The following is a 12,328-nucleotide window of genomic DNA, read 5'->3' as shown; positions in this document are numbered from 1 at the left end:
TGATTATAGTGTTTCTGAAAGCTTCTCTTTTCCTCGATTTCTCATCAGACATTATGGATTGAACGAACAAGCATGACGACTAAAGACAGTTTCCCTGGTAAACTTCGTTGGTTCGAAGTCAAATCACGAAGTTCTGTAAGTTTTTAGCTCTCTTTTTTTAAGTTTATAGTTGTGGACCCTGAATAAAGCATGATTTCTCTGGAAAGCATTGCTAAGATAAGCCTAACAATAAACTGGGATTTTTTTATTCCGTTTCTTGGGAGTTCCACTTTTATGATTTTCGGGAATAAGAAACTTTTCAAGTGTTCTGACGCAAATTCGATTTTTTTGCTACTGCAAAAGCTTTGTATCTTTAAAGTATGCTCTAAACATATTATTAGAAAAAGTGTGGACGTGGAATAGCCTTGACGTCAAGTATATGCTATGGAAAGCAAATATTTTTGGAAATTTCAGGGATAAGGGACAAGTACCAAGCATCAAGTTTTTCTCTTTCCATTGTTTAGAAAATAGAAAATCGTTTCACTTTTAAGAAATGTCGAGATTTGCTTCTCCGTAAGCCTCATAACCTTATTTTGTAAAAAGGTGGGAAATAAAACTCTGACCTTTAAAGGTTTCAGTATTTTATTCGAGTGATTATTTTCAGGTGGAGCTATCACCCATAGAAACAGCAATTGACACATTGACGATGAAGAACAAAGAGATATTGACCATGTGTAATCGGTACGCAGCCAACCCCAAGATTGATTTGAACCCATTCACTATGTTGTTAAATGGTGTCATTGATGCAGCTGTTATGGGTGGCATTTCCAATTACGAAAAGGTACGTAGGTTTTGTGTGTTAGTTAGTTGCTCATATATATTTTCTTCTTTCCGAATGCTTTTAATCATAGTAAACTTTATAAAAAAGTTTCACGCCAAACTAACCCAATCTAAGGTCGGACGGAAACTATCCAGGGAAATTTGACCCAAATCCAAAAATATTGGTTCTTCTTACAAGAGAAGTGTTAATATAGTGTATATGCTGTGTGTATAAAATATATAAATACCTAACTCGATCAGATACGGGAAGAAGGACTCATCGGAAGCAATAAGGAATGCTAAATAACGCTCGGAATCAGAATACTGAAATATGACGCTTGGAAGTTGTTCGATTAGTTATACTTAGACTGGATAATGCTCATAATTGACTGGATAATTGACCTCGTCAAAAGAGGGGGTTAATTTCTTTCTAATTTCTGAGCCGATTTGAAGCTAGATTAAATAAATGGTTTAATAAATAAGGTTTTGTTCACAAGCCTTGGTTGATCGGTAGAATCTGTAGATGGGTAGGTGACATTTTCAAGGGACACTCAACACTACTATCTGTATTAGATTTTAGATTTTGATCATGCTATGTGTAAATTTCTCGTAGATCTTCTTTTCACGAGACTACATGGAGTTGAATCCTGAACATTCTATGTACATCGACCAAATCAAAGACCTCATTGTTGAACAGGTACTATGTTTTTCATTTCGTTCGACACTCTTTCGGACATGATACACCTTCTGTGCACCACCCTCTTTGGAATTACTACTCTTTATGTTTACTTTTAACCCTTATGTTTTACTTGAAGTTTCGTGGTTTCTCTTCGAACGTTACTGACTTTGAAAAACCTCTTCGTTTTTTATTGCTGATAAGTCCGCAAACGTTAGCAAACGTGAACAGTCACTTTATACTGGCTAACGGTAGTAGATCGTACTTGAGTTCATCCATTCAGCAAATGAAATATACTGTTTTTATAAGAACATCGAAAGGTTTTGAAACTTTTGTTGGTTTTAAAATGTTCTCCTGCATTTTTGAGTATTTTGCTGTAATTTTCGAATAAATTGCATGTTGTAGATCCCATAAAGCCTTGAGATGCTCTTATGTTCTTTTATATTTAGTCTCAAAATTTTATGTTCTGATATACTTTGTTCTCATAGAAATCATTTGTAATGTATTCTTGTTATTTTAGGTCGATCACTGTGAAAGAGGGTTGAAAATACACAAGGGCGTAGTCACACCTCAATTACAACCTCTGCACGAGAAAATGGAAAAACTGATGAAAGAAAATAAAGCTAAAGCAGCTCCTTATCGAAAGAAACAGGTAGCGTTTTACCGCTTGATTTATTTTGTCTTTCGGGAATATGAAAGTTTTTATCTGAGCAAATCGAATACATTTGAACACGAACGAAGCCTCGCTGAAGTTTCAAGCCAATGTCTTCTGAATCCTTTCACAATGAAAAATCGCAAACAAGATCTTCTTTACAAAAAATTGTTATTTTTTGTTTCCAACGAGATGAGGAAGATTACGGAGAATGATATGACCTTTTTCTTGCTCTAGCCGCGTTATTAGTTAACCCGATTATTTGATGGTTGCCACTCAAAGAAGACTCCACAAATTGGACATTATCTACTTTAAATACCCCCTATAGAGTTAATAGAGGGGCCATGTATGGCCGTCCTACTAAATTAATTTGATATCGTATTTCTAGATTTTGAAATTCAAAGTTGATTTATAAAAACTGACAATCTTAACAGATCTTAATTAAATGTTATGTTTTTGCATATTTATTTGTAGAATGAAATTCACAATCGGCGCACCATATTCTCAGAGAATGGCTTCGCTGCCCAGGCTCCTGTCGCAAGAAGAATACGTTCTGAATTCGACATGACTGGGTTAGTAGTATCCCCCTTTGTATAAGTATTCCTTTCGAGAGAATCGACTTTTCTTAAATTCCCACAAATATATAACATGAAAACGTTAAAACGTTACAGTAATTTACTTATCTACCTTTTATTACCCTTTTATACGCACATCAATTTTTTATCGCACTAATTATTTCAACTTTTTAACATTTTTTAGCTTTTTAAATGAGAATTTCAAAACAGATTCATTTTATTTGTACATTTGACAAGTGCAGTAAGCATGAAACTCGGAGTAGTGTACTATTTACTTTGTTTATGATGAAAGATAACTTTTAAAATTTTAATTTACTTGATTTATTCGGCCTTTGGGCTAGAAGTGTCAGAATCCCCATTTAATTATTCCGAACAATAAAAAAAATCAATGATTTCGTAGAAAATGTACACAATAGTTTTGAAAGATTGGCAAATAATTATTTCTTAATTTTAATCAGCGACCGGCCACAATCTGAAGCACATGGTTTCCATAACAACAGTCCGATCAACAAACGTATCACCACGCATATTCCACACCCGTCACCAGGCTCACCACATATGAGTGAAAGATCGAACCGCCACACTACAATCGTTGGACCGAGTTCACCAATCCACTCAATGATTTCACCACCCAATCTTGATTTAACGCCAACGGATAGTAACGCCCCGCCTCCACCTTTACCTGGGCGTGATAAACGAACACTGAACAAGTCACCTTCAAACAATTCTATCAGTGGCTCCACAAATACGGTAAGTGTTTCATGCTTTGGGTAAATTTTAGAAAGACACGTTATTCTTACTCATTATTACCCCTTAAACACAAATTTATATTTGAATAGATACCTTTGAGGGTCACATTAAGCATGAAATGATTAGTATTGATTTTATCAATGAATAATTGGAAAGTCGTATAAAATACTTCCCGTCTGAATCTGAATCTTTCTAGAATTCGAAGAAAACTTTTGTTTCCTTGAAATCATATTAGAGAGATTCAACATGGGGAAACATAAACATTTAACCTGGTGTTTTCTTTCCCTTCAGCTACCCGCACCATTACCACCGAAGGGTCCATCGCCTTCACCACGTCAAGGCTACGATACAATTCCCAATATGCCATCACGTGACGTCAGTCCACAACCACCTCTTGAAATCCCAAGACGTGCACCCAACATGCCAGCTGCGCCAAGACCTTATAGGGGCAATGCGAAAGGTTCGCCAGTTTTACCGCCCAAACCACCCTTGCCATCACAACAGCTACAAAATGAAGAAGCTCCAGCTATTCCGCAAAAGTCCTCTAAAACGTTACCACCCCAAGCGAGCCCGCGGCCGCAAGCAGTGCCACCTCCGATGCCATTTGGATCCACGAGTTCTTTGGAGCCAACTCGAGAAGACGAGGAATCAAATGTAGGTTTTTTGCATTCAAATTGCACACCTCATGGTTTAAAGTTTCTTTGATGTTTCGAAAACTCTCTCTCTGTTTGCTAGGCTATTGTTCAGTCTATAGATTTAACCATTCCTCGATCTTTCTTGATCTTCTAATGGAACGCTAAAAGGGCACTGGATGTACAGATTTACGGGTCCTTGTTAATTTTGATTAGAAGAGTCAACATTTGCAGGGGGTTAAGCTACACCGGGGATACCTAGACTAATGAAAGGTACAGAGATGATCCGCTTTTACAGGTATCCTTTTTGTAGCGACACCAATTTCGGCTTGCCTCCCGATTTCAATTCCTCTTCTAAGGGTTCCAATGCCAGTCGGGACAAGCTGGAGTTTTTACAAGCTCTTTCTTGATTTGGTTGGTCTTTAACCAGTAATACAACAATTTTATTGCTTTTTCTAAAGAATGCGTCATTTTTATTACTTCAAATGACCAATTACTGAAGTATCTTATAAAAATTCCAGAACATCCCTGCCAGTCGGGAGGACTCAAAACATTTAAATTATATGTACAAAAACTAGTCACAATAAAATATTTACAAGTTTCCTTTCGTGATAATGATTTCCCTTCTTGGCAGTTCTTGGTCTGGCTTCACGTTTTCCGTGATTTATTTTTATAAGGTTGTCACGAAAATTTGGGGAAATATTCGAATGTTTTTCTTTGATAATCAGTTTCTTCTTTTCCGCTCCCATCTCTTCTTTCTGACACGCAATAATTCAGGCCTTTGGCTGGACCGAATTTGTATGAAACACATTCCCATTGTTTTGTATTTCCTTGTTTGTGACAAAACATGGAACCTTTGAAGTTCCGCGAGTTTTACGATTTTCCAGACAATGATTTCTATTTTTCACAAGTTATATACCGCAATAAACCAAATCACGAAAATAATTTATTGATTCCTGGACATGATTAATTAACAGACTAGTTTGCTAGTCTACGCATTTTGAGGCGTTTTTGAGTTTGAGTATGCGAATTTAGCCCCGTAAAGACTTTTCACGGTCGGAAGACTGACGTTGCCGACATAACTTTAAGGGGAAAAAGTGCGTTGAAAATGGACGACAATCAAAGGTTTGAATTCGATTGACGTCAAATTTCCTCTAAACTGCTCTAAGTCTAACAGGGTTTAAGCTTCAAATTTCCGTATTCCCGTATCAAAAGATTGTCTCTAAAAATACTATTCTTGTTACGGGTCCTAAGGAATAGCCCTATACTTTTAAGGCATACAAATTTGAGGAAAGGGTAAACCAAAAGGGAATTTAGTTGGCAAGAATGAAAATAGCAAAAGCTCGCAAAAGCTTGTACGCCTAAAGGCTGCTACCCACTCAGCATTTTATGGTCGGCGAACAAGGCGCATGGCTTAATTATTGCATGAATTACATAAATTAAGCCTTCAAAGGCTGTCGCTTTGAGCGCAACAAGATTTGAAACTTTTCAACTTTTTTCGCTAAGCTGTGCAGCTTCCCTATTGTTCTTTTTTAATTAACCAATCAAAAGAGACATTTAACTCTCTTGTACCATGTGCAAAAAAATATCAACAATAGAAAAAAGAAAAATGTGCAGCATATGTCCCCTTTATTTTGGATCAGTGGAATGGGAAAAGCGTTCAGCGACCAAAACGTCCGAGCCGTGTGTCTTGTTCGCCGACCATAAAATGCTGAGTGGGTAGCGGCCTTAAAGCAAGTCCAAAAAGTACCGGCTATTCAGTCATTTTATATTTCTTTTTTCGGTAAATAAACTCGTCATATAGGTGTAGCGACGAATTTATTTGGGGGCAAAATTGCAAAAATATTTTTTAGGGAAAAAGCCGCCGCAGGTATGAAGCATGTACTTCAACCCAAATACCTTGAAAGATGACTTAAAAATTGGGATCAGTTGAAAACATGGACCCCCATCCATGGAGTACTTACTTCATCGGTGTAACTATTAGAGAACCCTTATTTTTTCGTCCTACCAGATTGAAATAATTTTCAAGGCGGGGTTTCAAATGCTGTTTTCTTTTTATTGTTACAGGATGAGGCTGACGGTGCACCTCCACCATTGCCAACAAAGAAAGGTGGTGGTCATTGAATTGATCGAACTGTATGAATAAATGTTTTTGTAGATTTATTTGCTCTGAAATAATATTATGAATAATAGACGGATACACGTTTTATAAGTATTTTATTAGATAAAAACATTATATAGATATTTCTTACTATTTCTACACACCGAGTGCAAATTTAGAATATTTTGCTGGTTGATAATACACTTTTTTCGGCAAGTTTTTCCATCATTTATATTAAATTTAGATTTTTGTCCCTTTTAAATTAATAACATGGTTGATTGAAACGCGACGAAAATTTAGTGTCCTGTATTATAAACAGGGTTCTCGCTTCCAAGTACAATCAGAGTTAGTTTAGGTATTTAATTTTCTTATTGGGGTTTAGTGGTTTATTGAATTAGAATTTTTCTAAGATTTTCTACGAATAATTTTCTATGCCTTCTACTCGAAACAATAAATCAATGAATTGGCGCAATAATTAGTTTTTTCCCAACGATTTTTTTTTTACTTTTCACTCCGAACATTTTTAATGAATTTTTTGTTAAATTTTGTCATTTTTCCCCCTTAGAAATTTTATATCCTCTGTATTATTTGTATAAAGTAATTTCTTTTTTGTAGTAGACCAAAAACCGCCCTTTTATTTTTCTTATGCATCACTGAATAGTTCTCTTATTTTTCTTTTTTTGTACAAATTTAATTGGCTAAAAAAAATATGTTTATGGTAATAAAATTTTCTCCTCCTATTCCCGATGGGGTTATAAAAATCATTTTCATCTAACCTAATTCCCAAAACGATGAAATCAACACGCTCTCTGATTGGTTGATTTGCTTTCAAGAAAAATAATTTATTCATTGTTTTTATTTGTGAGGGAGTGTTCAGTCGTTTCCGATACATAATCTGATTGGCTCGTTGTTGTCTGGCCGTTTGAATGAAACAATGGAGTGTCTATTACAACTCTACAAGATGCATAACTTTTATCCACGTTTTCAACACACACCAGAACTCTTGACACAGAGAGGTCGCTGTGCTTACTTCGATGTGCAGACAGTTTTAGATTTTAATTTTTTAACAAAGTTTTTACTTTTTATATCTGTGTTTTACCTTACGTTACGTACTTTGTTGCTTGTTGGCTTACATCTTTTTATTTCGTCTGAAAATGATTCCCTCGCAGACTTCAGCAAACACCACTTATATTCAAACTTCCAGGGGGCCGATCAAGGTAGGTATTTTGTACAGAATTATCTTTTGTTGACTTTTCATGATTTTGAGACTTGAGTTAGGGGTTAGCTTTTGTCAGATGTAAGCGGATTTTAACATGCCATAAAGATAATTGTTGAGACAATAGAGCTTCGTGTCCTCTATGGTTGATGGGGGCTTTTGTTCATAATTTATCTCGCACACTCTCCTGGAAGTGATTTAACCCTCGAAAGCGTATTAAAGTCAAACTTCGGCAAGATTTATATTTCGTTTAGGCAATTCACATCAAAGTTCCTGTTGGTATTCCCACAGCTGACGGAGGATTAGAGATACCGAACCGTGTCTTCTTGGGAGGAATTCCAAGCGAGGTAAAATTTATTCATTTTTCGGAGGAATTTGGTGCGTTAAAAAAAAATTTTTTGGCAAGTTAATTTAAAGAACTTTTTATCTTTTCAGTTTTTGCTAAAATATAGTGACTTTCGTTTTAGACTACAGAATTAGAATTGGAAACGTTCTTTTGCGACTATGGGCTCGTCAAAGATGTGAGAATTGTAACGGATCGAATTACTGGAGACTCGAAAGGGTAATATTTCACTTTCATTTTATAATTGATTTCATTTTTGAAAAACCCCTCCCAGCACCCTAGGGGTTTAGTATAGTATTTCGTGATCTTATTTATGGGAAAACAATAGAAAATTCAAACATATTTTTCATTCTAACAATAGCGCTGTTTCAAATTTTGACCTTTCTGTCTTTCATGGAACAATAAAGACTTCAAACAAATTTCTTTCCAAACAAAGCGTTGTTCCAAAAGATCTGCTTGCGTTGTTTGTTTTGATTTTTTTCTGTTTTTCTTCCGTCGCCATTCGGGACGAAATGTTGCACTGACAGTCTGTGAATTAAACTGAGTGACGTTTTTGAAACATTTTTTGTGCGCTCCTTCGCTTAGGCGCTTTGCAAAAACGAAAGTGAAAGATTTTGTTTCGAAAATTAATACACCTTTCCCGTAATTCAAATTTCTCAGAAATGGCCCGGGAAAATGTGTGCTCCACCGTTGTGTATAAAATTGTTTGGGAGGTAAAAAACGCGTTTTTGCCTGCGAGGGGTTAGGGAAAGTGGGATTTGAGCCTCTAACTTTTGACAGCGACCTTCTTTTGGCAAAATATTTTCAGGGTGGTATAATATCATGAATAGATTGAACATACTAAAATTTGAGGGGATTTTGTTCGACAGAACTTAAGAAAAGCTCAAAAAACCAACTTTCTCTAAGGGAACGCAGGCAAAAACGGGTTTGTTTACCTCCAGAGACCAAACGGTGGAGAGCATCAAAATAATGCGCGCGCATTAGTTTTACGAATTACGGGAAAGGTGTATTCAGGCGCTTTGAAAATGCAAAAAAATTTATAAGATACAATATTTTTAACTTTTATCTTCTGCCCAATCCATTATTTTAGTAATATTTAGTTATTTTCCTCTGTAATTTCGGTTTCCCTCTGAAAAATTTTACATATCAGAGAATCTTAAATTTATCTGCTTTGATTTTGGTTATTGCTACAAACGCTTCGAAAAACTCATTGACTCGCTTATTTGCTATGCTCCAGTTTTAAATATGTATCAAATTAATTTTAGTTATGGGTTTGTGACATTTGACGAGAATGAGGATATCAGCAACCTTCTTTCCAACGATACCATTATGATGAAAGGAAAGAAAATGCGCGTTCGAAAAGCTGTTCGAAGAAATTCTTCTCAATTTGTAAACAATGATGGCAAAAGCTCGCCTGAAAGCGCTTCTTCAGGTCAGTATATCTCCTAATGTCTCATGAGTCATAATTTTCTGCTGTTCAAAAATAAGATTCAGCTGGATAACGTCTAGATTATTAGTCTAGTCCACATTCAGTTTCTGCAAACCAGACACTTGCTAGACTTTTGCTCATCCTCTGGTAAAAGGTTTCTATACAGGAAGTATATACTCATAGGAGGTCTACAATTTAAACTAGACACTTTGCAGTCTGTATCATGTCGAAATGTTAAAATGAAAAATCTTTGAATCTTTCGGGGTTTTTTTTTTGACAAAAAGATGAAAGAAACCGAATTTGTTTACTTTTCTTTCTAAAGTGAAGAAAAAATATTCAAGATTTCGAGACATCTTTTGCGTAAACTTTTTTAACTTTTTGATCAATTATTCAGGATCATCTTCCAGCAACAAGAGTAGTGGTGGTGGGAAAAGTTGGTCTGATTCAGCTGTTTTATTCCAACCAAGTCGTCCGTCTGATGAATTGCTGATGAAGAATTCTCCTAACGAACCTGTTTTATTGTTTCCTGGAAATGTGTATTATGGTGGAAGTCCTTACGTGAGTGAACTTTTTTTACATATTCAAGACCTTTTGCTCTAGGGTTCACAAGAGGTTTGACTCTCCTCAGTGGTTGGATATAATCAGTTTAAAAAAACTCGTGTACTTTCCCTCAGAAACTGAACATCGTCTTTTTCTAAGGAATCTTGAAAATTTCAAACGGCTGCAAGAAAACCTGAAAAGCTTTCCTAGTTAAGAACCTCAAAACCTCTAAACCTAACACACCATTAAAATACTTCTTACTTAAAATCATTTTCTAAAATAGCTTGCGTCTAAACAACTCGTCTTTCTCTCTAGGTGTCTCGTCAACCCTCCATGGCCCAACAAGGAGGATACTACACTCCCACAATAACCGGACCTACACAACCCACCTCTCAAATGATGACACCTGTCACTCAAGCCCCTGCCACGCCAGCTTACATCAATCAGCCTATGAACGCTGGCTATCCTTCCCAACTTATGTATCAGAATCATTCAGCTCCTAGCAATTATCCTCCAACTGGTGGTTATCTCGTTCCAGTCAATACATTTTACCCAACCTACCCAGGGTACCCCATGTATTAAAGAATGTCACACTATTTGTAATTTACCAAATGCTCAATGTGTAGCCAAGAACAGCTAATGTCTCCGTGAAGTTATGTTTCCGTCAAGTTTTTTTTGAACAATAAAACAGAAAATTATTTTATAGATTTAGAGTATATGAAAGATTTTATAAATGTGATTTTAACTGCTCGTCATTTTTAGATGCAGTCAAAGTGATACTATACTTTCTATTGTACTTTTTCATTTAGTATTTATATGGATTTTACAGAGAAGGATTTCTAATGGGGCTTATTTTCTCATCTACCTCACCCTAAAGTTGACTGTATAATTACTGCAGTAACACAATCGAGCTTGGATTTTTTGTGAGTGGAAACTTCAATTCCTAAAATTTAAATTTGAATGAGATTCTATTCGGCCCCCGTAAGGGAACCTTTACTTTGTAATTTAAATCTTTATATCATGGATGTTTTATATCAAAATTTTACATAGAAATTTTAATCTTTAGTAGACATTATAATTCGTGTTATATTTCTAGTACATTATTTCCAAATATTATATGATAACGTGTATATGTATTTAATTAGAATTCCTTGAGAGGAATCATCACCTTAAACTTTCGCGTCACTTTCTTCTACTCTTAGGTATCAAAAACAAATTCTGGATATTCTAGTTAAAACTTCAAACAAGGCAAATAAAACTAAAATCGGGCTATTAAGAGAAAAAAATCAACTGGTATTTAACAACTGAAAATAGTTTTGAAAATAAACCAACCGTCGGCGCGTCGGCCCTGAAACTCAAAGTTTGAATGAAATCAACTAAAGTCTGTCTCAAAATAATTTGCAGCTGAGACAAAAATGGCTGTAACTTATGATAAAATTTGACAAAAAACGATTTTGTGCTCGTTGAAAAGATATTTTTGAGTGGAATATTATCAAGCAAAAAAAAAGGAAAAATGAAAATGAAAAATAAAAAAATCAACTTCTTGTAGAATTGTGGTATGATTACCATTTTACAGGAATGATTCTTCACTCTTTGACCATCATCACTGTGAAAAAAAAATTCAAATTCATTCAATCAAAAGATATCACACTAAGTTTTGTTATTGGTTGATTGACAATAGGCTGTTTTTTTGTCGTTTTTTAATACTTTAGAGTCAATTTTTGTTTGATATCTTTTGATTGAATGAATATTTTTGATAATTTTTTTCACAGTGATGATTAACAGTCATTTTTGTCTCAGCTGCAAATTGTTTTGAGACAGACTTTACAATGGTGGTGGTCAGAATATGTTGGCATTTCTGGGTATTTAGCGTTTTGCAGAATTTAAATTTCGGGCGAGAACGACATTTTCAAGCTTTCTACTTTCTAATCTATCGGATCAGTGGTAATAGGGGGGAAAAACTATTAACATATTTGTGTTTTCCCTTAAATTTACGACCCGATGGATGTAAAATTTATGGTTTTTATGAAATATTTCAAGATTTTCCATATTGCAAAGTCTAAGCTGAAAATTTAGAAATTTTCAGAATGACAATTTTGATTTACCAACGTCTCAATCAAGTCTTTGAAAATAAATCTCTTTTGAAAATAGTTCCATTCATGTATGGAATAAGCTGTGAAAATTTTAGAAAAAAAGCTTAGCTGAAAATGAAAATATTAAGCTTTAAAGATATTTTTCTCCTATATTTTGCAAAAAAATGACAGAATTTGCCGCTTTTGCTGATTCAGCGAAAAATTTTATATATAATAAACTATTAACTGAAGGTGATAGGAATAGAATTCCAAGATTTTTTGCTTTTTCTCATATTTAGAATTTTCGGTTTTGTCAATGCTGATTCTAGGGCTCCAAAATACTGGTTGACCTTCAAGATGCTATATCTTTTACCCAGCCTCTAAAGTCTCAGATATATTTGCATTTTCTGAACGGCATTAGGTGTAGAAAGCTTCCTATACCCCGTTTTCATAACTTATTTTCAATATCCAAGGAGCTAGAGTGAGTTATATGCAATTTTTATCTAATTTTGGTGTTAAAATATTTCCTTTAGACGCAAATATG

General features: G+C 35.0%; 2 protein-coding genes across 3 annotated transcripts in view; both read left to right on the top strand.

Annotated features, from left to right (window-relative positions):
• Positions 1-6,659, top strand: part of LOC136813618 (dedicator of cytokinesis protein 1-like) — a 49,275-nt gene extending 42,616 nt beyond the window's left edge. The window contains exons 49-56 of one of the 2 annotated variants that reach the window (XM_067070122.1): positions 49-135; positions 644-820; positions 1,412-1,495; positions 1,995-2,126; positions 2,601-2,698; positions 3,160-3,451; positions 3,743-4,105; positions 6,151-6,659. In XM_067070122.1, coding sequence (XP_066926223.1) covers positions 49-135; positions 644-820; positions 1,412-1,495; positions 1,995-2,126; positions 2,601-2,698; positions 3,160-3,451; positions 3,743-4,105; positions 6,151-6,207 — 1,290 coding nt within the window. In that variant the 3' untranslated portion in view covers positions 6,208-6,659. The remainder of the gene's footprint in view (positions 1-48; positions 136-643; positions 821-1,411; positions 1,496-1,994; positions 2,127-2,600; positions 2,699-3,159; positions 3,452-3,742; positions 4,106-6,150) is intronic. The other variant, XM_067070123.1, reaches the window with a different exon arrangement.
• Positions 6,660-7,181: 522 nt separating this feature from the next.
• On the top strand, positions 7,182-10,390 carry LOC136813619 (protein boule-like). Its single transcript, XM_067070124.1, has 6 exons — positions 7,182-7,401; positions 7,655-7,747; positions 7,868-7,962; positions 9,009-9,175; positions 9,567-9,730; positions 10,028-10,390. Exons 1-6 carry the CDS (start codon positions 7,339-7,341, stop codon positions 10,292-10,294), a joined length of 849 nt encoding a protein of 282 aa, XP_066926225.1. The 5' UTR covers positions 7,182-7,338; the 3' UTR covers positions 10,295-10,390.
• Positions 10,391-12,328: the final 1,938 nt, after the last annotated feature.

This window comes from Clytia hemisphaerica, unplaced genomic scaffold, assembly GCF_902728285.1.
Source record: "Clytia hemisphaerica strain Z4C2 unplaced genomic scaffold, Clytia hemisphaerica genome assembly, whole genome shotgun sequence".
Taxonomy (NCBI): Eukaryota; Metazoa; Cnidaria; class Hydrozoa; order Leptothecata; family Clytiidae; genus Clytia; species Clytia hemisphaerica.
The sequence above is the reverse complement of the archived record's forward strand: the minus strand, read 5'-3'. Positions and strand labels throughout refer to the sequence as shown.